Source organism: Nannobrachium achirus (genome assembly GCF_963921795.1).
Source record: "Nannobrachium achirus genome assembly, chromosome: 14".
NCBI lineage: Eukaryota > Metazoa > Chordata > Actinopteri > Myctophiformes > Myctophidae > Nannobrachium > Nannobrachium achirus.
Window position 1 is genome coordinate 37429976 of NC_137821.1, and position 24562 is coordinate 37454537.

Here is a 24562-nt window from a genome sequence, read left to right on the forward strand (position 1 = left end):
ACAAGAAAAGACATCTGAACAGATACAAATACTCATTCATTCCCATATCTGTTAATCTGCTAAACTCAGGCCGTTAGTAGGGGTGATGACTCTGGTGTAATGTAGTGTAATGTATGCACTTGACCTGTATGTCAGCACTGTGTGTTGTGCACTATTCGTTGTAATTTACTTTCTGTCTGTCTTGTCCGTTGTATGTTATGTAGCAGCCTGCATGTCCAAGACAAATTTCCTTCGGGACAAAATAAATGAATCTTGAATCTTGAATCTTGAAGTTAAGCTCTGAAATGTTGGTCACGGTCACACTGTTCCATGAAATGATAGGTGGTTTTATAATGTCATAACACTATGAATAATGCTGGTGTCACTAAGAGTTTCACTGAAAATGTATTATATTTGACTCATTCATAGCATATCAACTATCACACTCTCTTCTTCACTGCTTTCACTTTTCATTTCCTGGTGGTTTATTAGGTAATTTTACACCGGTGCCATTTTCCCCCCATTCGATGAATTTGCCTGAAAATATACTTTTTGGAACTACTGTTGTACTGTGTAGGCCTAACGGGTACCGGTATATGAGACTGGTATACAAAACGGACATCACATACTGGTGTGTCCCCTCACACAAGACACCAGAGGGATATCGTCGTTGTCGGGTGAAAACCTTGTATGTCCAAAACCGTTCGTTTTTCATTTGAAAAATTATTTAAACTAGTGAAAACAGCCGATCTACAAGCACACAACGCCTCGCAACCCGAGGCGATGTGTGCTTGTAGATCAGCTGTTTTCACTACTTTTGTGCGACGGCCTTGTATGATGAAGCAGGGCTTTACTTTGCGAAAGAACATACAAATGTAAAACTTGGAGATACAAGGTTTCTGCCCGACAACAACGATATACTGTATACAAGTTTACTGATCTGAGCTCACTCTTTGTGGGCACTAATAGAGAAACCTTGTGTATGATACAAGCATGCCTGTCACGTTTGGAGGGACAGAAAGCTCCTGTTATAAGAGTCAGGGGATTTTGTGTTGTCTATTGTATAATGTATTGCACCTTTTTAAAGTTTCTATTCATGAGTTTTTATATTGCTAACTACATCGACACTAATAAGCTAATATTATTTGTATCAGGTATTTTTATAGAAATAATTACAGGCACATTTTGTGTGGCCCTGGTGTGTATAAAAAAAAACTTTTGCAGAGACGATTGTCGGCTGGTGACGGCAAAAGGACAAAGAGGACATGGCTTAGATCTTAAATCACCATTTATTCAAAGCGCATGCAGACGTTTCCCTGCAACCACTTTCAACCCGGTGTCCCTACTTTGGCAGGAAATTATTAGGCAATCATTTTGAAACTGTTTCAAAACGGTCTGAAAATAGCTACTTTCGAATAGGGTGGCCAAAATTAAGTGGTTTAAAGAAAGTGTCATCCGTGTAATTTTTCATTTTAGCGGTGTGCCGCGCTGCGAGCTTGTACAGTACATCTGCTATCAAACATATAATTCTCAGAATGTCTGTCTGTCTGTCTGAGTGTCTGAGTGTCTGTCTGTCCGACTGTTTCTCCTCGGTTGCTGGAGCAATTGATCTGAATCCGCATGACCATTAGCATATGAACACACCTGACATAACTGCGAAGCTGTCTGAGTGTCTGGCCCTGTTACAGCGCCACCAGGAGGCGGGTTGGAGTAAAACACATTTTTGGACAGTACACAAAAATCATGCTGATCGGTACACAGTAATATAGTAGCCATTAAACGAAACGGGTATTTCTTACATTGATGCTCCAACATATTATAATGCGAGCACCAGTTAAAGTTTCTTTCCATCCCTCATATACTGTGTGCACAGTGCACACCCCATAACCCACACACTGCACATCATTTCGGAGCTCATATCTTCGAACGGGTAAGGGCTATTTTTTTTTTTTTGAAAAATCTGTAATAAATAAACCTCTGTGAAATCCAAGAGAATTGAATTCAAATCTGTTTACATTTCAATGTCTCGTATTATTGACATCCCCCCCCCCCCCCCCCCCCCCCACCCGCCCTCCACCCCCCAAAAAAGAGGGCGTCTTGTCTCCAAGAAGCGTTTATTATGTGCTTTTAACTGTGACACTACAATTACCAGGGAGGCAGAGAAGAAACTTTCCCCCCAAAACTACACGGCAGGAGGCTCGGTGAAGACAAATGGCTTGTCTTGAACTTAAAATGCCACGGAATGACATTAAGACTAGAAGTATAGCTGCAGATCACTAACTGTTTGATTTACGTCCGAGACATTTACGCTGACGGCTGCGCTGCTTCACTGCTCCTCCTATGATTGGAATAGCAGTGGTCGTATTAGTACTACTAATAGTTACTGATATAGTTCAGTAATCGTAGTAGTAATGGTGGTAATAGTGGTTATCGTTGTTCTGATACCGATACCAGTATTGGAAAAGCTGCCGATACTGCCTAAAATGCTGGTGAAATGTTTTATTGTTATTTTTTAATCCTAGATCAGCGGTTGTCGAACCTTTTTCATTTCATGGACCCCCATAACTCAGATAGTGTATAAATGGAACCAAACTAACGCATAGGGTCCATTTGGTTCCATGTGTACACTCTCAAGAGTTACATACCTGTAAGGGTCCATTTGGAACCCCCTCAAGGAGGTGATGGTCCCTGGACCCCACCTTGAGAACCACTGTCCTAGATGTATTTTAAATGTCACACTGGTATCAGATCGGTGGTCTGTATCGACCGATATGCAAGTTATGGGTATCAAATCGGTATCGTGAAGGAGCGAATGGTATCGGTACATCTCTAGTACAACTAATAGTTACTAATAGTAGTAATCATAGTAGTAGTAGTAGTAGTAGTAGTAGTAGTAGTAGTAGTAGTAGTAGTAGTTTCCTACCTTACTGAGTTCCTTGAGTTCCCAGCCCAGTCTAAAAGCAGTGAGGATTGGGTCTTCACTGGACAGAGCAATGAGTGAAGGCGAGGCCAGAGCCTTGTAGATGTTGAGTCGGGACCGCGAGTGTCGCAGACTGTCCACCTGTGAGACCACGACGAGAAAGACACAGAGAGACAGAGAACAATGGACTTACTGGAGGAAGCCAATCTTAGTTCAACAGACACATCTCTTTAGCAGGTTGAAAATGGGTCACTTTTGTCAAGGGAAAAGGGATGTATTTGAGTATAAATTAGCTTTTTAATGAAAGATATAAACCGGACAGTGGACAAGATGCACTAATTTTACACTATTGCCTGAAGTTAATGATAGAATGTTGTGGTTGTCCTGGTCAGCTCCCAGTCAACAGTATAGGAGACTGTGGTTGTACTGGTCAGCTCCCAGTCAACAGTATAGAAGACTGTGGTTGTAAAGGTCAGCTCCCAGTCAACAGTATAGAAGACTGTGGTTGTACTGGTCAGCTCCCAGTCAACAGTATAGAAGACTGTGGTTGTAAAGGTCAGCTCCCAGTCAACAGTATAGAAGACTGTGGTTGTACTGGTCAGCTCCCAGTCAACAGTATAGAAGACTGTGGTTGTAAAGGTCAGCTCCCAGTCAACAGTATAGAAGACTGTGGTTGTACTGGTCAGCTCCCAGTCAACAGTATAGAAGACTGTGGTTGTAAAGGTCAGCTCCCAGTCAACAGTATAGAAGACTGGTTGTACAGGTCAGCATCTGGTAGAGATCTGATCAAACATAATGCAGACAAAGGCCAGAATGCCAGTAAAACTCTTACCTCTGAACTGGACACGCACTCCACACAGTCGCACCTGATCTGGTGTGGTCTGGGAATGGTCACCTGTGCAACACAACAACAACACTAGTTAGAAACAAGTTTCGACAGACAAACATAGGAGTTTTAGAAACAACAGTTCGACTGAGAGACTGAACACGCTGTCATGCCTAACATTCCTCTCCCATCAACTCAATCTTCCATTTGTCTCTGTTTCAATCGGATCGGTCGAGCTCACCCATTGAAACTGGGAAAGCATTTTAGATTTTTGAAAAACGAACAAACATTGTGGCAAGCTCACAGCGTGTCACTTTGTGCCGCGCTGAGAGCTTGTACATCTGCTATTTTTGCAACAATATTGAAATATCTTGAAAGTGCGAGAACTACTGATTTAGAAGACATTAAATGTCTTCTAAATCAGTATGATTCTACAACATTTTTGTAGAATCGTCCTCAGGTCTTAAGGTGGTTGCACACTGCACTGCGTGTTTTCGGTTGCGTTTTGGAAATCCGAAATCCAAAAGCCAGGGAGAGAGAGAGGAAAGAGAGAGAGAGAGAGCAAGGGACTCTGCGAAAATCGGAAAAAATCAACCCTGGTCCGAAAATAAATACGAAACGGGCGGCAGTGTGCAAACGTGATTGACATAAAGTGAGGTTGATTTTTTAATTAACGGACTCCGAAAATCACTCCGATATTCGGCCCGAAAAACGCAGCAGTGTGCAAAGACCTTTACAGTAACAGGTTTAACTACAAACTCTAATCATCCCTGATCCAGAAAGATCATGCATTGACATCCTCATGACTCCACTACTTTAATTCTCTCTCTTTTCTTTTTTTTGGCATCAACCGGGGCTCTGTCCACCTTTTACAGCTGTTAAAAAATATGGCAGACCAGACTTCAGTGCAGATGTACTGCAGGTAATACATCACATGACCCCAGCCTCTGCGTCTCTCTGCGCCGACTCCCGGTTTCGTTTTGGGATTAACCCATTTAGGCCGAGAATAATTTAATACTTTTGAAAATAGCAGATATACAAGCTCACTGCGAACTTGTAGATCTGCTATATTTGAAAAGTCGTGAAAATGTGTGAAAATCTTTGAAATACCTATTTTTAAAGCAAACATCTGTAACTCAAGTTTTGCTTCTGGGGGTCCCACTCCCTGGAACTAAATATTTTGAGATGGGGGTCTGCGGCCAAATACATAAATTCTAGGGGTCCTTGACATTTAAAAAGTTTGAGCACCACTGACATAGAAACATGCTTTCTTTTCTTCAAAAAACCTTAGAAGGATTTAGAAAACACTCATAGAATCGGGTCAAAATATTCAAAGACTTGCACAAATGTTCAAGATTTTTCAAAAATAGCAGATCTATCTGTGAGCTTATATATCTGCTATTTTTGAATAGTTCCCGGCCTTAATGGGATTAATAACTTTAAAGCTTGTGCACGCTCTGCTCTCGCCTCCGGCTACATCTGGGCTCTTTTAATCCTCCCCAGGTTATCTCAGCATGGCCCACGGTGCTGCTTAATCCTCCCCAGGTTATCTCAGCATGGCCCACGGTGCTGCTGAAAACACTGCTGGTGATTGGGACTTTCTCTGAAGCAGCACTGTGTCATAATCTCCTCGAAACGCCATACCATTTTTGTAAAATAAACGCGCCTTGAAACATATCCAGTGTCATTTTAGATTTACATACTTTTGCTTACCCTTGCAATATCCTTGTGTAAATGACCCAGTTTTCTCTTTTGGTTTCCAGGGTTCCATTTGCTCTCGTGGAGGGTGTGTGTGTGTGTGTGTGTGTGTGTGTGTGTGTGTGTGTGTGTGTGTGTGTGTGTGTGTGTGTGTGTGTGTGCGTGCGTGCGTGCGTGCGTGCGTGCGTGCGTGCGTGCGTGCGTGCGTGCGTGCGTGCGTGCGTGCGTGCGTGTGTGTGTGTTTTCACTAATCCATGGCCAAGTAGTTGAATAATATTGATCTGCCTGAACGTTCTTTTCGGCTCCAAATGAATTATTGTTTTAATTAATCTGACAACACATGTCCTCAATTAGAGGGACCGGCGTGTGTGCGTGTGCGTGTGCGTGTGTGTGTGTGTGTGTGTGTGTGTGTGTGTGTGTGTGTCTGGGAAGGGGGAGATTCATGACCATGCTTTGGATACTCTCCCTCTGGTCATTACCCTTTTTGAATGTTTTAATAACAAAAAAGCTAAATCTTGGATTCATAAATGTTTTTATATATTTAAAGGGTCTGATATACTGTAGGTGTTTTACTGTGTGTGTGTGAGGTATGTTTTGATGTGTGGAGTCACCTTGCGCTGGACCAGCAGTTTGATGATCTCGTAGTTGTTGGTGTGAGCAGCGAGCATGATGGGAGTTATGTCCGGTGTGAACTCTGAGAACTGGCTGTCCATCATCAGAGACGGGACCTGGGGGAGAGAGAGAGGGAGAGGGAGGGAGAGAGAGAGGTAGAGGGAGGGAGAGAGAGAGGTAGAGACAGACAGACAGAGAGAGGTAGAGAGAGAGATTCTGTATGAAAAGCATGAACACAAACACTATTTATTTTTACTCAATGTTACTGACTTCGATCTGCTGTATGTTGTTATACTTCTAATGTACTTGTATGCAGTGTACTTTACTGTTTGGTCTACCTTTGGTCTTTTGTATTCTTTGTTTGCTGTGCAGCACTTTGGCAGAAAATTGCCACACGCACACACACACACACAAACGAGAAGACAAAGATAAAGAGGAGGAAGAGAGAGCACCTTGTCTCGTCTCTTCAAACCAATTACTTCTTTCTATTTGTTTACATCCATTACTATAAGCCTCCCCTCCCCTCCCCTCCCCTCCCCTCCCCTCCCCTCCCCTCCCCTCCCCTCCCCTCCCCTCCCCTCCCCTCCCCTCACCTCCACCCCCCCTCCTCTCTCTCTCTCTCTCTCTCTCTCTCTCTCTCTCTCTCTCTCTCTCTCTCTCTCCTGCATGCCAAATCCTTTTCTCTTCTTTCATTCCTCCCATCCAAAAACTAAACTCCTGGCAAGTTATGCTAATTATAATTATTTATTTTGCCGGGAAAATTCCGGAACTGCAATGAAAACATGCCTCATGTCTGGCATCCGTCCTTATACTTATACTTCCATCCATCCATCCATTCATCCGTCTGTCTGTCTGTATCTCTGTCTGTCCGTGTCTCTTTGTCTGTCTGGCCTTTCTCTGTCTGTATCTCATCTCAAAAAGAGAATTACTCTTTTAAGATTAAGATTAACTCTCTCTCTCTCTGTGTGTGTGTGTGTGTGTGTGTGTGTGTGTGTGTGTGTGTGTGTGTGTGTGTGTGTGTGTGTGTGTGTGTGTGTGTGTGTGCGTGTGCGTGCATTCATGCGTTCGTGCTACTGTACATGTCATGCCCAGTGTTTGTCTGAAGATAGAGAGAAGAGAACTATGGGATTTGTGGGGCCCAAGTGTTGTCGGAGAGCAATCTTGATCAAATCAATCTTTTGAAGGAGGAGGATGGACAGTTAAAGGAGGTGTATGGAAGTTAAGAGAGGAGGGGAGGAGACCTGATCAGGAAAGACAAGAGAGAGGAGAGGGGAATGAGAGGACAGAAGCAGAGGATATCGTTGCTAAACCTATTATCTCTGTAATTTTCACTTTTTGTGTTTTTTTTCACCGTAAATTAGCACGTTGCGGGATCAAACTACAGCATCACACAATCTGTCTTACGTTTTCTAAAAAACTGCAAATATTTATTCAAAAATGAAAAAGGTGGAAGCGTTCCACCAAAAAACGTTTGTTTTGTATTTATAACTTTAAAAATAGTGAAAATAGACAATCTAAAAGCACATGAGGCGTTGTGTGCTTGTAGATCGGCTATTTTCAACAGTTTTGTGCTACAGTCTTGTATGATGAAGCAGGGCTTTAATTTACGATTTGAAACTTAGTTTGAAACTTAGTTAGTTGGCAACAGCGGTCCAAGGGTGCCGCGAGATCATTTGATGATATTTGGAATTTATTCCAATTATTACTTAATAACAATATATATTTAGTATCATTTATAGTATCATTTAGAGTAATTTTCAGTCAGTTCTAAGTCTAACCAAAATGGCTATTATCTCGCAACATAATCACTAAAATATGCTATAAATATAAGGTGCTGGGAGAGAAAATTATGAATATAATGTAGGGGTGCCTCGGATAAAAAGAATATTTATAGGGGTGCCCTGAGCCAAAAAAGTGTGGGAACCCCTGCTGTAAACTATGTTTCTATATACTGTACTGTGGTTAAAACATAGCAGATCCGCGACCGCGTATTTCCCGGTGAACCTGTGTGCAAAGGTGGGGGCCGATGGGCAAGGAGGGTTGCGAGCTTATGAGAAACACCTAAAATAAGACCTTAAAACCTGGCGAGTTGCGTGCATTAGCGGAAGATGACGATAAAGGAAATCATTAAAAGGAAAACATTTAATCAACTTCTGAAAAGCCTACACAGCCTTAAAACATGGCAAAAACAGTTGCGTGCATTAGCACACGATTAGATGAGGATAAAGGAAATCATTAAATGGAAAACATTAAATTAACTTCTGAAAAGGCTTCTAAGCCTACACTATAGCCTACTAAAACTATTGAACCGCGATCTTGCCACACGTGAATAATTGTGGTTGTAAACAAAAACACAGACAATATAAATCCTTAGTCTGGTTGTGGGAAGAAAAGGTTATCATCATGGCCCCAAATAACTTTTAAATATCTTGCAATTGGCGACGAGTCTCTTACTAAATCGGCAAGAGTGCCTCTCATTCTCAATACATAAAGGCTAAGCTATATAATCCTATCAGTGGTGCGTGTTCGTGTTGTCGTGTTCCACACTCCCAAGCCCCCACCGTTGCACTTAGGTTCACCGGGAAATACTCGCAGCAGATCCACAAGCTCAACCAGTGCTTGTGGATCTGCTATATTTGGAATTTGAAAAGTAACAGAGATGAGGGATGAGAAAGAGGTGAATAGTGAGAGGGAAAGACAAATTTAGAATGTGATAGCTGAATAAGTGGAGGAAATTAAAACAACGTGTCTGTGAGAGAGAGAGAGAGAAAGAGAGAGAGAGAGAGAGAGAGAGAGAGAGAGATTAGATTCATTCAATCTGAGTCCAGCTGAGATGAGTCCAAAAACCCTCCCACAATCCTTCAGTCCGGCCAATGGTTGGTTACCATGGTGACATAGAACCTTATCTGTCTGTCTGTCTGTCTGTCTGTCTGTCTGTCTGTCTGTCTGTCTGTCTGTCTGTCTGTCTGTCTGTCCATCCATAAATCTTCACTTCTGTCAAGCTCCCTTTTACTGACAATCTATTAGGTACTTCTCTCTCTCTCTCTCTCTCTCTCTCTCTCTCTCTGAACAACTACACACATACTGACATACACAGCACACACTTACATATCTGCACATTGGCTAACCGACGCACGCACACACACACACACACACACACACACACACACACACACACACACACACACACACACACACACACACACACACACACACACACACACACACACACACACACACACACACACACACACACACAGAGAGCATGCAGACAGACAGTAAATCCTGTTTCACAGTGAGTCCATTTACATTACATTACATGTTCCTTTCAATTGGCAGTTCTCTGTAAACCGCATCATGGAGCATTACAGTCATTTACGCATTATGGAACGGTGCACGCACACAGACACACACGCACGCACACACACACACACACACACACACACACACACACACACACACACACACACACACACACACACACACACACACACACACACACACACACACACACACACACACACACACACACACACAATTAATGACATACACTGACAGAGAGAAAGGCAGAAAGGCAACTAGCAGAATAAATTGTTATGATTGAACTATGACGGAAAAGCATTCACACACACACACACACACACACACACACACACACACACACACACACACACACACACACACACACACACACACACACACACACACACACACACACCAATGTACCATACTGTATCTATCAAGGATTCCGTCTAACCACCTGTCTACCTCCCATCCTCTCTCCCTGTCCCTTCACCCTCCCGACACACAGACACAGAGGAGGCAGATGGAGCCCACCGTGGTTCTGCCTGATGCTTATTGCCATCGACGGGGAGCTTTTTTTCACTGCACGTCACCTTTAAGTGCAGGTTTCAAACTGCACCGTGCTAGTAAAGATGTCAATAGCATTTTATGTTGAAATAATTGCCCTATCTGTGTAGAAATGCATGCCATACGCCACATCTCCAGTGTTGTTGACTTGGTTATGCTTAGTTCACTGTGGTATGAAGCACCGAAAAGGTGGTGCTATTTTCGATATTTTCAACAAATTGGCCCTTTTAGAAATTTCAGCCCCTGCCTCTCTAACATTCTCTGTATTCCTTAAAATGTTGTTTTTTTATCAAAAGGATGAGAAAAAAGGCTGTGAAATAATTTTAGATGAGATGGATATGTTCTATATTATTTGCTAACAAAAAAAAAAAAAAAAAAAAAAAGGAGTAAAATAATTGTCCTGACTAAAACTAGACTATTTTCAAAGCGAATGTTTTTAACTAAAATTTTGCTTCTGGGTGGTCCCTGGAACTAAATATTTTGAGATGGGGGTCCGTGGCCAAATAAATATCATTTTGGGGGTCCTTCACATGAAAAGGTTTAAGAACCACTGACATAGTAGTCTCTCAAGAACAGACTAACTGAGCTCCAGTTGAAGTTAAAAGGCCCTTTTCTTTGACGATGGCTGGCCAGACTGCTGACATAGAAACATAGGTTTTTCCAAAAAACCTTAGAAGGATTCACAAGACACTTATAGAATCGGGTAAAAAAAATCTAATTTTCACGATTTTTCAAAAATAGCAGATCTACAAGCTCGCAGCGCGGCACTCGGTGTAGCTTGTAGATCTGCTATTTTTCAATAGCTAAAGCATAAAATAATGATACACAATAATGTGTACCCATTCTAAATGGGTTAAATTAAAAAAATAAAATAACACTGCGTCCCTGTGTACAACCAACCTGTTTCTCTCCGCTGGGCCTCCGGTGTGACAGAAGCAGCTCCACGGCGCCCACCACCTCCTTGCGGATGGCGTAGAGGAGCGCGTCGGCCGTGTGCACGCCGTGGTTCAGCAGCAGCTCCATCACCTCCAGGTTCTCGTTCTCGATGGCGATGAGCAGCGCCGAGCGGCCCAGCGGGTCCAGGCAGTTCACGTCCATGTTGTAGTAGACCTCCGCCTCGCACAGGGCGTGCTTGACCCCCGCATAGTCGCCTGAGGGACGAGGGATGGGACCGTATGGAGACAATTAGGAAAGCTGAGAAAATTATTGTTCTAAAACGGCTAGTTCCATTCCTTGATTCTGATTGGCTGGTTTCCCTTTAATTGCTGTGGTATATGAGACTTTCTACCACTTTTTGTGGTCACATGTTCAGATACTGGATTCTGATTGGCTTAAAACAGTGGTAAATCAGTCAACAACCCACTCCCTCTCATGGTAAATGGCTTACATAATGAAATGTGAAAAGAGAGACAGCGGGAGAGAAGAGAGAAAGAGAGAGAGAGAGTGGGAGAGAAGTGGGCTGGGGTGAAATCAGCACCATGGACAGAGAATGCGTTCAGCACTGTACTGGGGACAGCGACTGCAGCCATGCAGATGAAACAGCCTGTAGCCTGCAGTCCCAGACTACAAACCAACCAACAGGACACCACACTGGATGTGTAATGTGTTATTAGCTAAGAAAATTATTGTTCTAAAACGGCCAGTTCCATTACTTGATTCTGATTGTCTGGTTTCCCTTTAATTGCTGTGGTATATATGAGACTATAATCCACACCTTCGATCAGTTTATATCAAACCCAGGTGCGTTGTTTCTTTCCACGAGTGTTCCACAGTGCACCAATTATCTGCACAATATCAAACCTAGCCTAACCTGTGTTGTTGGCAAAAAAAGCTGGGAACTACTTCCATGTAGCTAGGAACTACTTTCTTGTATTTTATAACGGCTGAGAGGGTTGGAGACCCTCTCCATTATAGGCAGCTATACTAAAACCAAACAATGAAAACTGTGCTTACAAAACTAACTGAAACTGAGGTAAATGTCCTCAGTCTTTCTCAGTATCAAAAACTAAAACTAACACTGAAACAACTAACGACTAAACTAAACCTCAGCCTTTTCACAACTAAACCAGCAATACGCTTTTAAAAAACGAATTTTAACTAATTGACATTGAAAACGTGAAGTCAAAATGAAATAAAAAGGAATGGAAAATTCCAAACTATACAATAACCTTGGTAATGCGTAACGGACGGGGCTGATTACTGGCATCCATCATTCAAATGTGCCGTTAAACTTAAGCTATAATGTTTCTATGAGTGAAACGACCTAGACTCTTCTCCCTCCTGGCACTGTGGAATTACCTCAGAACCACTGCCCCATCTTCAGTCTGAAAACTCACCTCTGCTAGACAGGAATGCCCTCACAAAAAATACTTTGAAACCGGAAACTTTGATTTCAATGACGACTCTTTGATTGATACGTTTAGGGGTAAGACAGCACATTGCGACACATTGTGAACTTGTAGATCTGTTATTTTACAAAAGATGTTTGTACATTTGAAATAGGACATTACTTTAACTTTTGGTACTTTAAGTACATTTTGATGCCAATACTTTTCTGCTTTCACTCAAGTACATTTTGAATTCTGGACTTTTACTAGACATAAGTATGTCTAGCCTGGAGGGGCCAGACGTCATACTGCGTTCACTCACTCATTCATTCCCCAGTACAACAATTAAAAAGGAACACGGGGGATGCGCTAGCGGAGTTCATCGGCCGAAAAGACGTGTTTGTTTGCCGTTCTTCCGACTGGCTGAGAGATGTTTTGCTACGCTGATTGGTTAGAGGAGTCTGTGGGTCAAGGCAAGTACTCCCGCCCACTTTTCAAGCTGCCAATAGGCCAAAGGCCAGACGTTATACTGGGGAAGGAATGAGTGAGTGAACGCAGTATGACGTCTGGCCCCGCCAGGCTAGAGTATGTCTACATGGCAGTATGGATACTTTTTTCCACCACTGCTCCCGAGGGAGGTTGTCAAGGCACAACTAGCTGGGAGGAGATTAAAGGGTAAAAACAGGGGGGATTTTATTTTCACGCTGGCCTAGAAGGAACGTCTCGGCATCTCCAGACAGAGCCGGCTGATGTGGCCATCAGGGAAGAAGGGGCTCTCAGCTGGAACAGCCACCGCCGTGACCCAACTTTGGATGAGCGGTTGAAGATGGAGGGATGGATATTTCTTTTCCCCCAGGCAATGATGATCCAGAGGGAACTTTCTTGGTTGATTTTATTGATAGCTCTAGCTTTATGTGTGTGTATGGGTGCGTGTGTGCGTGTGTGTGTGTGTGTGTGTGTGTGTGTGCGTGCGTGTGTACCTTTCTCCACAGCAGTGAGGTAAGCTCTCTCCTCGGCAGAGAGTTCCACCTCGGCCCGGACGATCTGGAGAGGGATTCGATCCCGGTACGGTGAGTAACTCACCTACAACAACAACAACAACAACAACAAACACACACACACACACACACACGACGCAAGCAGAACAACACAATGATTTGAACTAATCGGTTATCATTGCATAATCGTCGCAAGATCATTTCTATTTTTCTGTACAAACAAATGTTAGGAATGTTATTTAGACAGCATGTTGTTTAGACAGGTGTCTACCTGGTGTCCTATACTTTGCAGAACTTAATTGTTTTCTTTGTATGCGGTTTACTTGCCCATTTAACCTTAGTTGACTGTAGGGTTCATGGCACAGTACTACTTATATGTTTCTCTATCTGTTTATGCTTGAGCTTAGATGTATCTCTCTACTCCAGGGGTCTTCAAGGTACCCCTAGGCCAGGGGTTTTCAAAGTGGGTGACGGGGCACCCTGGGGTGCCGCGACGGCAGTCCAGGGGTGCCGCGAGATCATTTGATAATGGAGACTTGAAAAATGTATTCAGTATAATTTTAAACTTGAAGTACAAAGTTATTTTCAGTCAGTTCTAACCAAAGTGGCTATTATCTCAACGTTTTCCTCGCAACATAATCACTAAAATATTGTCACTTTCGGGCAGAAACCTCGTATCTCCAAGTTTCAAATGTGTACGTCTTTTTCCCTGCTTCATCATACAAGACTGTCGCACAAAACTAGTGAAAACAGCCGATCTAGTACATTATATAGATGATAAAAACAAAACGAACGGTTTTGGACATACAAGGTTTCCACCCGACAACGACAATGCTATAAATATAAGGTGCTGGGAGTGAAAATTATAATGTAGGGGTGCCTCGGATTAAAAAAATATTTATGGGGTGCCCTGAGACAAAAAGTTTGGGAACCCCTGCCCTAGGCCCAGGGGATCCTCAGAGGCCACCACATCTTTGTGTGATAGGGACTTGATTATTTGAATGTTTACACTAACCACTTGAACCTTCGCATCCCTGTTCTGGGGGGATATATTAGGCGAAAAAAGCAGATCTACAAGCTCACGACACATCACAACACGTCACAGGCGTGTTTTAGTTGTAGGCTTGTTGGCTATTTTGGCAGAAGAGGTTTGGTGTACAGGGAAAAAAGAGCAGATCGAGTACCGAGCCAAAGGCCAAGTAACGGGTACACATTATTGTGTATCATTATTTTATGCTTTAACTATTGAAAAATAGCAGATATACAAACTCACAGCGCGGCACCGAGTGCCGCACTGCGAGCTTGTAGATCTGCTATTTTTGAAAAATTGTGATAATTAGAATTTTGACCCGATTCTATGTCTTTTGAATCCTTCTAAGATTTTTTGAAAAACCTATGTTTCTATGTCCGCAATCTGGCTAGCCGTCGTCAAAGAAAAGGTCCTTTCCACTTAGCTCAGTTAGTCTGTTCTTGAGAGACTACTATGTCAGTGGTTCTCAAACTTTTTCATTTGAAGGACTCCCAAAATGATATTTATTTGGCCACGGACCCGTATCTCTAGTTCCAGGGACCACCCAGAAGCAAAATTTGAGTTACAAACGTTCGCTTACATATATTCAAAGATTTGCACACATTTTCACGGCTTTTTCAAAAATAGCAGATCTACAAGCTCGCAGCACGGCACTCGGTGCCACGCTGTGAGCTTGTATATCTGCTATTTTTCACTGGTTAAATATTCAATAATTCTAGGCCTAAATGGGTTAACAAAGTATTGAGGGTTCAAGTCATTTACAGTAATGTCTGAAAATATCCATTTAACATGAAACCAACATATAGTGGGGCTTCATCTCTAGGGATGGGACGATAACATTTCATGTCACGACTAATGTGATCAAAGAAATCGCGATTTACGATATTATCGTGATAATCAAAATATCCCCAACATCCATAATCCTGGGGTGGAACATTTGCCAAAAAAATAGCAGATCTACAAGCTCACAACGCGTCGCAACGCAACACGTTGTGAGCTTGTAGATCGACTATTTTTGGTAAAGATATTTTGTTGAGAGTGAGAAAAGACAATCAAGTACATTATTTCCAGGTCCATTTTACCAATAGAGGGTATAAATTAAATTGTACCGGATATGCAGCTCGGCAAATAAAAGGTTAATTGATCCCAGCGCATGACGGAGGATCATTTCACGATACATTTTAATCTCCACGATACGATTATTGTGAGTGTTGTATTATCACGATTAAAGATAATAGCGATTATCATCCCATCCCTATTCGTCTCTCTCTCAGCTAAAGGGTCCTTGGCCTGAAAAGAAACGTTGAAGACCCCTGCTCTACTCTGTTGTGTGTCCTGTCCTGTGTGTTTCACACTGCTGTGCTGCCAGGAAACACTGCGGTTTCCCTCTGGATCAATAAAGGTACACCGTATCTGGGTACAAGCATCTGCTAAATGACTACATTGTAAATTGTACACACAACAACAACAACAACAACGATAATTACTGCTAACATAATACCATGCAGTCGTACAATACAAATCAACATGTTTGACAGTATACACTTACAAACACAATGTTGTGCATGTGTGTTTGTGTGTGTGTGTCTGTGTGTGTGTGTGTGTGTGTGTGTGTGTGTGTGTGTGTGTGTGTGTGTGTGTGTGTGTGTGTTTCTCACCTTTTTGTAATACAACTGGGTCATTGGATTCATCTTGATGTGCTGGGAGAGAGAGAGAGAAAGAGAGAGATAGAGAGAGAGAGAAATTAACATTGTGTTTGAACTGAAGCATGAAATTAGAGGGCTGGGAAAGGAGATCAGACACAGAGAGATACAGGAGTGGATTCCGCATTAAGCCCAGTTCATACTCGGTCGCAAGCTCATCAACGTGTCACATCTGCGATGCATTGGGAGCTTGTTAGTCTCGCGTAGCCAGACAACTATTTCAGGGGTTTTCAAAGTGGGTGACGGGGCACCCTGGGGTGTCATGACGGCAGTCCAGGGGTGCCGAGAGATTATTTGATAATATTTTGAATTTATTTGGACACTTAAAAACATAGTATCTTAGTATCATTTTAAACTTGAAGTGCAAAGTTATTTTCAGTCAGTTCTAACCAAAATGGCTATCATCTCAATGTTTTCCTCGCAACATAATCACTAAAATATGGCATAAGTCTAAGGTGTTGGGAGTGAAAATCATGAATATAATGTAGGGGTGCCTCAGATGAAAACATATTTACAGGGGTGCCCTGAGCCAAAAAAGTGTGGGAACCCCTGAACTATTCCACAATCTCCGAATTCTATATAGTCTGCATGAACAACACCTCCTGAAATCCGAGTAACGGATGCTGGATTGATTACACCCACGGTAATGATATTCAAGCCAAGGTAAGTTAGGTTGCAATCTTACTGTGTACAAAGCCTTGCTCTGTGTGCAGTGTTTGCTCATCATATTATATCATATCAACTATTTGTTGTTAGATTGTTCCTGATTAACATGCAAAAAACACGAAAAGAAAACCACATTTTCAGCGATGGTATAATATTATTTTGGTGGGTAGATCATGTTCGTCTTGTCATTCTAAAACGAGTTCTAAAGACAAAAAGGCAGTGGCAGCCCTGCTGTAAATTGACTGATTGAATACTTTGTTAACAGTTTGCAGAGACATGGGCACAGGGAAGTACAGTACAAGTACAAGGTCTGTTAACAGTTTGCAGAGACATGGGTACAGGGAAGTACAGTACAAGTACAAGGTCTGCGGATTTTTCCAAGAAGGCTTATGGTTTGCTTCCATTGGGGTCCTGTGTACTCAATTCATCGGAAATGATGGCACACTGTGTGCATGCGTGCGTGTGTGCGTGCGTGCGTGTGTGTAATTCTCCTTGTATCCTTAGGTGTCCTTGTATTTATCACATCCCCCCTTCTGTTTGCATTTGAGTTCATATACTTCCCATGATTCATGCACTTGTCACCAATCACCTAGATTATACTAATAGTATAACTCATTATTTACCAGACGGCCCCCAGAAATCAATCAACCGCACTCACAACCTGCACACAATACTAACCACAGGGCTCAAGAGTTAATAAAAAAAAACGGTGTTGTCTGTTTTTTAAATCACTGAGCGTCCTGGCTTGCACCCCCACTCTTACATGGCTGACCTTCTCCGCCCTGTACGCTGCCCTCTGCAAATCTCACATCTGCAGCGCTCGGTTCCCGCGGGCGAAGGGAAGGCCATAAGGCCTGCACAACTGTGGAATATAAACTCCCACTGGCAATCAGACAAGCTATCTCAGTTTCATAGTTGGGCTCAAAACTCAGAATTTAGCGTTGGCTATGTAAAAATAGCAGATATACAAGCTTGTCTACTTGACCAGTCTGAGGTTGGTAAAGTAGACAGCCATTGGGGCGCCCGCTGGTCTACTGGTCCAGGTGCATACCACTTAGGCATTGCCACATAGGCATGGATGCCTGGCGGCGTCGCCGGTTCGATTCCCGATCCGGACAGCCTTTGCCGCGTGTCACTCCCCATCTCTCCCCCCATTTCCTGTCAGTCTACTGTTGCTCAATACTGATGCTCACAAGGCATCATGATGCGACACGTTGCGAGCATGTAGATGGCCTCTCAATGTTCTTTTTTAAGTTTAAAGTCGACAAATGTCAGTAATTACTCGCAATTACTTGAGTGACAATGAATCGTCATGTAAATCGTCACGATCGTGACAGCCCTATTTGCGGGTAAGCAGTGGCCCGTCATGCTCATTCTATTGCTGCATCAACCTTATTCAAGATGGCTGTTAAGACAGTGAACGAGGACAATGTCACGGACAGTGAGGGCAGTGTCCAGGGATGTGCGGGTCCACCCATTAGCCCAGGGGTGGCGGCGAGTTGACCTGTAGGTCAGCAAGTTCAGGTAAGCCTCAGAGGTTCAGGCGGGCAGGTCATCACTCTCACACACACGCACGCACGCACGCACGCACGCACGCACGCACGCACGCACGCACGCACGCACGCACGCACGCACGCACGCACGCACGCACGCACGCACGCACGCACGCACACACACACACACACACACACACACACACACACACACACACACACACACACACACACACACACACACACACACACACACACACACACAGTGATGAAAGCAGTGCTCACATGTTTTATTTATTGTCTGGATTGCCTGTTACAAGTACAAGTTGAGGTATTAAAAATGTACTTGAGTAAAAGTACAAAGGTATTGGCATCAGAATATACTTGAAGTACCGAAAGTAGTCATTATTGCAGAAGGTCTCATTTCACACGTTTTCAAATGTATAACGTGTGTAAACACCCTTTGAAAATAGCAGGTATTCAAGCTCACGGTGCGACACTTTGCAACGCGTTGCTTGCGAGCTTGTAGATCTGTTGTTTTCAAATTGCCAAAGTAAGTGGTTTTGTGATAATAAAAATACAAGTAACTAGTAACTAATCATCACAAATAATTCTAGTGGAGTAAAAGTACAATATTTGCCTTTGAGATGTAGTGGAGTAGAAGTAAAATAATAGAAAATTGTACTTTAGTACAGTATTTGAATACATGTACAGTACATAGTTACTTTCAACCACTGCACGCACACGCACGCACGCACGCACGCACGCAAGCACGCACGCACGCACGCACGCACGCACGCACGCACGCACGCACGCACGCACGCACACACGCACACACACACACACGCACACACACGCACACACACACGTGCGGAGAATCGCAGTATAGTTCAGGCTATAGGTTGAAGGAAGTGGTCCCATGCTTCATTTCATTCAAGGTCTAGTCACATACTGTAAAGCCCACGGTCACTGGTTCAATCTAACGTGCTCTATTTATGCAGAGCCCCAGTCCTACATGCTTAGCATATCTCTGTCGCCCAATGCGCCGCTGTTCCGCTCTTCACAGTGATCAAACCTCCCCTCCACCTCCCCAACCTCCAGGGGTGTCAATTGGGTATGGCAGGGGTATGCAGCTGCCATACCCTATTTACTTTTAAATATAAATCCATGAATCCTCTTTGTCTATCTGTGCTGGTTATTATGTTGTTAAATTACAGTAAAATAACTACAAATGCAAAATTTAACAAAACGGTCACTTTAACAAGGTATTATAATTATATTCTCCACAATTTTATTCTCCCCATCTTGACAAAATGGTACTATATTCCCAGGTTCCGCAGGTCAGCTGCACAGGTGCAATGCATTATTGTTAATTGTGGCATGTTTACTAACATGCCAAGTTTAGCTGCACTTGAACAACCGTCCAGGCTGCCATATCCAGCCCAAGAAACCGTAGAAACCAGGTAAAAAAGGGACAAAACCCAGGCGTGTGCATGAGGAATCCCATGTTTGCCATACCTTAGCTTTTGCTGAACTGACGCCACTGCCAAACTCCTCTCTGTTTCAGCTGTCATTCTGTTTGGGTTCATTAGGGTGTAGAACGGGGACTTTAACCAGGTGAATGTTGCTAGGGGCCTGTCTGATTTCTCCCAGTTTGTCACTTGCAAAACAAGAGGTGAGAACACTCTTGATCTCCTGTATGCTAATGTTAGAAACGCATACAGTTGCGTCTCCCTACCCCCTGTGTGTGGCTCTGATCACTTCATGGTGAAACTGGATCCCTCGTACCTTCCTGTTGTGAAGAGAGTGCTTCCATTCATCAGGGAGGTTCAGTGTTGGGCTGGGGAGGTGGAGGAGAGACTCAGATTTGATTTTGAAATGACAGACTGGGAATCTTTTTTCAGTGAACATGGGGATGATGTAGATAGCCTATGTCAGGTTATCACTGACTATATCCTATTCTGCGAGAAGGTGTGTGTTCCTACCAAGAAGGTTCGCTGCTTCTCTAACAACAAGCCGTGGATGACAAAAGAAATCATTCACCTCCTTAAGAGGAAAAGAGATCTGTTTCATGCAGGGGACTGGGAGGGCTTGAGGGTGGTGGTGGAGGAGCTTAAAACAGTCAAGGCTCAGGCAAAAGGGAGCTACAAAGCTAAGCTGGAGAACTCTCTGAGGGAGAACAATACGAGACAAGTGTGGGGTGGTTTCAGGAAGATCACAGGGTATGGCTCTGCCAACTCTACTGTGCCAGGCACGGAGGAGCTGGCAAACGAGATGAACCGTTTTTTCAATCGGTTTGACGGAGCTCCTGTTCATGTTCAACAAACAGCGGCTGGGCCAAACGGTGACCTCGGTTGCCGCCCTCTTTCTTCCCCTGCACCATCTCCCCCTCCCCCCCCCCCCCCACCCACCCTGATTCTCACCAACGAGCAAGTGAGGCGTCAACTCGGAAAAGTCAACACCAGGAAAGCGGCGGGACCTGACAACATCAGCTCTAAGGTGCTTAAGGCTTGCGCGGAGCAGCTCGCTGTCCCCCTTACGCATCTTTTCAACCTCTCCCTGAAGACGGGGAAGGTACCACAGCTGTGGAAGACCTCCTGCATTGTCCCGGTGCCTAAGAAGACCCGCCCCTCGGTCCTCAATGATTACAGACCAGTCGCCCTGACATCACAGGTCATGAAGGTCTTTGAACGGCTGGTTCTGAACCTCCTGAGACCGGCGGTCAGTGATCACCTGGACCCCCTTCAGTTTGCCTACCAGGCTGATATTGGGGTTGACGACGCCATCACCTTCATGCTCCATAAGGCTCTCACCCATCTGGAAGATCTGGGCAGCACAGTCAGAATTATGTTTTTTGACTTCTCCAGTGCTTTCAACACTATCCAACCGTCTCTGCTTGCGGAGAAGCTTACGCTGATGGGAGTGGACAAGGGCTTTGTGGCATGGATCACAGACTACCTTTCAGAAAGGCCACAGTCTGTGAGACTGCAGAGCTGTCGGTCTGATGTGCTGGTGAGCAACACGGGGGCCCCGCAAGGAACTGTGCTCTCACCCTTCCTGTTCACTCTCTATACATCGGACTTCCTCTTCAATTCCAAGACCTGTCATCTGCAGAAGTTCTCAGATGATACCGTGGTGGTCAGCAAGATCTCGGGTGACAACACGGCTGAGCACGATGGTGTGGTTAGGGACTTTGTGCAATGGAGCGAGGCTAACCATCTCAGGCTCAACGCAAGCAAGACCAAGGAGATGGTGGTGGACTTCCGCACCTCCAAGAGAGTCCCCCCGGTGCCAAGCACCATTAACGGTGAGGTGGTTGAGCTTGTGGATAACTACAAATTCCTCGGAGTACACCTGAATAGTTCACTGGACTGGTCGGACAATGCACAGGCGATTCACAGCAAGGGGAAAAGCAGGCTGTTCCTCCTGAGAAGACTGAGATCGTTTGGGGTGTGCAATAGGATGCTACAGATGTTCTATCAGTCTGTCATGGCAAGTGTCCTCTTTTTTGGTATAACATGTTGGGGTGGCAACAACAGAGCAGGTGACACGTTTAACCTAAACAGACTGGTGAAGAAAGCAGGCTCTGTCGTCGGGTCCTCTCTGCAGGGGGTGGAGGAAGTAACCAGTGTGCGCACAGCGAGGAAGCTGGATTCCATCTTGGAGAACTCCTCCCACCCCCTCCATCTAGAGATCACCAGTTACTGGAGTAAGAGAGGAAACGACCGCTTTACCTACCCAGGACGGAGATGTGAGAGATTAGGAAAATCTTTTGTACCGGCTGCCCTTAAGCTGTACAACGAGACACATAACGGACGCTTGAAAAGGTCTCCCTTCCTAACTTAGACTGACGGAACCTTTGCTGTATTGACATTGACCTCTAAGGAACTATTGCTGTATTGACTTTGACCCAAAAGGACCGTCCAGGAAGAGTGCTCATGTGCGTCTTGCGGTGACACGCTTCCTAGTTTCTTCTTTTTTTGCACTGATTTTTTTGACTTTGCACTATGAGTTTGTGTTGGTAGTTTCTGAGTATTTTTGCTTTGTTTAACAATGACAGTGAGATACTTGTTTGCACTAACTAGCATTGACTGCTATGGTCTTTTTTGCAAGACACTTTATGTATATATACTTATATATTATTCGCCCCCTCTATTGATGCACCTTCTCTTTATTGGTACTGTACTGCTCTTTTTGTTTGTTCTCTTGTTTCTTTCCCTCTTATCTATTTTTTCTTACGTCTCTGTAACTTTGTAAATAACTGTATACTGCTGTGCTACTACTGGACAACTAAATTTCCCCCTTGGGATAATAAAGGTATCTATCTATCTATCTAGTATTACATTATTTTAAACCCATAAAAAACTGGGAAAACTTCTGTCATTTTAGATTTTAGCTACAGTATACGGTATATAACTATATCGTCACTGTCGGGCAGAAACCTTGTATCGCCAAGTTTAAAATGTGGGCGTTTTTTCGTAAGGAAAGCCCTGCTTCATCATACAAGACTGTCGCACAAAACTAGTGAAATTAACAGATCTACAAGCACACAACGCTTCGCTTGTAGATCGGCAATTTTCACTAGTTTAATACAAAATAAATGGTTTTGGACATACAAGGTTTCCACCCGACAACAACGATATATAGCAACAACATAGGCTACTGATTCTTTCAGAAAACTCTAGGATTTAGAACAGTGGTTCTCAAAATAGCAGATGTACAAGCTGCTAGCGTGCCACTTTGTGCTGCTCTGCAAGCTTGTACTGTCATTGGTTCAATATTTATAAATCCCACACAGACACCCTTAACCCCTTTCACTTTCAACAATATTATTAAAACATGAAGCTAAATAAATTCATTCATCGCGACACATTGTCACCTTGTATCGTTGTTCCATATTGAGATTGGCACATTTCCATGGGGCAAGCTGCCCAGATCACACATGTCACACGTGTCTTCTTATTTTTTCACTCTCAAAAAGCGCCTGCAATGTAGTGCATTTGAAACTACAATGCAGTGCACATCATGGGGTGATCACTGCTTGCCTCCTGTGAATTGTTCTATTTAAAATGTTGTTTATTTTCTGTTTATTTCGTTTCTGAGCGAGGTCGGCAAAGTGAAGTGAGTGAGATAAAAAAAAAAAACTGGGTGAAATGTGCCAGTCTCAACAGGAAACAACGGTAGATCACCTAGTGTACTTCAGTGCGACACTGTAGTATGATGAAATAGGACATTATCACACAAAAAAATAAAACAAAACATAAAAAATATGAAATAAGATGAGCAATAACATGTCTGTTATCATGTCCATGCATGTAGAACTGTATCTTTAGGCTATGCTTTGGGGGGTTTGTGAACTCTCACAGTCAAGTGTGTGTTATGCACACAGATCGTGCAGGCATGTCGCTGCCCCATCAGTGGTTCGCCAAATCGATGTGCGCATGCTGTCCTTGGTTTGTCCTTGGTTTTAGACTATAGCCCCGCTAATTCATTTCGTGATACCTTTTTGTGGCACCTAGCGGAGGAGAGAAGCCCGTCTAGCGTCGCCGGAGAGGAGGATGGCTCTGGAAGCTATACACACACGTACACGCACAGGCACGTGCACACATAGACATCAAAGTCCTTTTATGTCTGTAAAAAGTGCCCTCTCCAGACCATGAATGCAGTTTTTACTATGGTGAAAGAAATGCAAATGCCACCTTTCCATGCCATAGCTGAAGGCGGCATTCAAGAGAATTGCCTTGTCCAAACTCTCCTGAACTTTAATGCAGCTTCTTAAGCCCGTATCAGAGTGTACGGTGGAGAGCTATCCACCGCAAATTTGAGGTGGAAAGCTCTCCACCTCAAGTCAGAAAATAAGTGCAGGCCATCATAGTACGCCACGGTGGAGTCCTATTCACCGTGACTGACTAGTCTAGATTGACCAATCAGTGAATGGGGTGTAGAGCCTGTCTGTCTGATAGTAAAAACAGAGAGATGTGTTGGGACTCACAGTGGAAAGCTCTCCACCGTGAGGAATGATGTAACGTTGTAGTTTCATGACTCAAAAAGACTCGAAAAGACTACACCGCGGTGTAAAGCCTTCCACCGCGGACCCGACTATGATACGGGCTTTATGATGAAAGAATTGCCCTCTCTCAGTGTCGAAATTCATGCCGTTACGCCACATCTCCAGTATTGACTTGATTATGCTTAGTTCAGTGTGGTATCAAGCACCGAAAATAGCCTGTGACGCGTTGTGAGCTTGGAGGTCTGCTATTTTCGATATGTTCACCAAAATGCCTGAAATTTCAGCCCTTGCCTCTCTAACATTCTCTGCACGTGCCAGCACACACACCCCAGAATTTACATATTGTTGATAATTAACGAATGACACAGAAAAGGCATTGTTCCTGAAAGGGCACTCCATGTCGGGTGCTCGGGATTTGCAGGTTGTGACA

General features: G+C 43.7%; 1 protein-coding gene across 1 annotated transcript in view; it reads right to left on the reverse strand.

Annotated features, from left to right (window-relative positions):
• The window catches only part of trpc5a (transient receptor potential cation channel, subfamily C, member 5a), a gene marked incomplete at both ends in the record, with an annotated part of 89464 nt that extends 73513 nt beyond the window's left edge, over positions 1-15951 (reverse strand). Inside the window, 6 exons of the mRNA XM_080741579.1 lie at positions 2903-3040; positions 3732-3794; positions 6035-6151; positions 10806-11056; positions 13213-13315; positions 15919-15951. Of these exons, the coding sequence (XP_080597705.1) occupies positions 2903-3040; positions 3732-3794; positions 6035-6151; positions 10806-11056; positions 13213-13315; positions 15919-15951 (705 nt within the window). The remainder of the gene's footprint in view (positions 1-2902; positions 3041-3731; positions 3795-6034; positions 6152-10805; positions 11057-13212; positions 13316-15918) is intronic.
• Positions 15952-24562: the final 8611 nt, after the last annotated feature.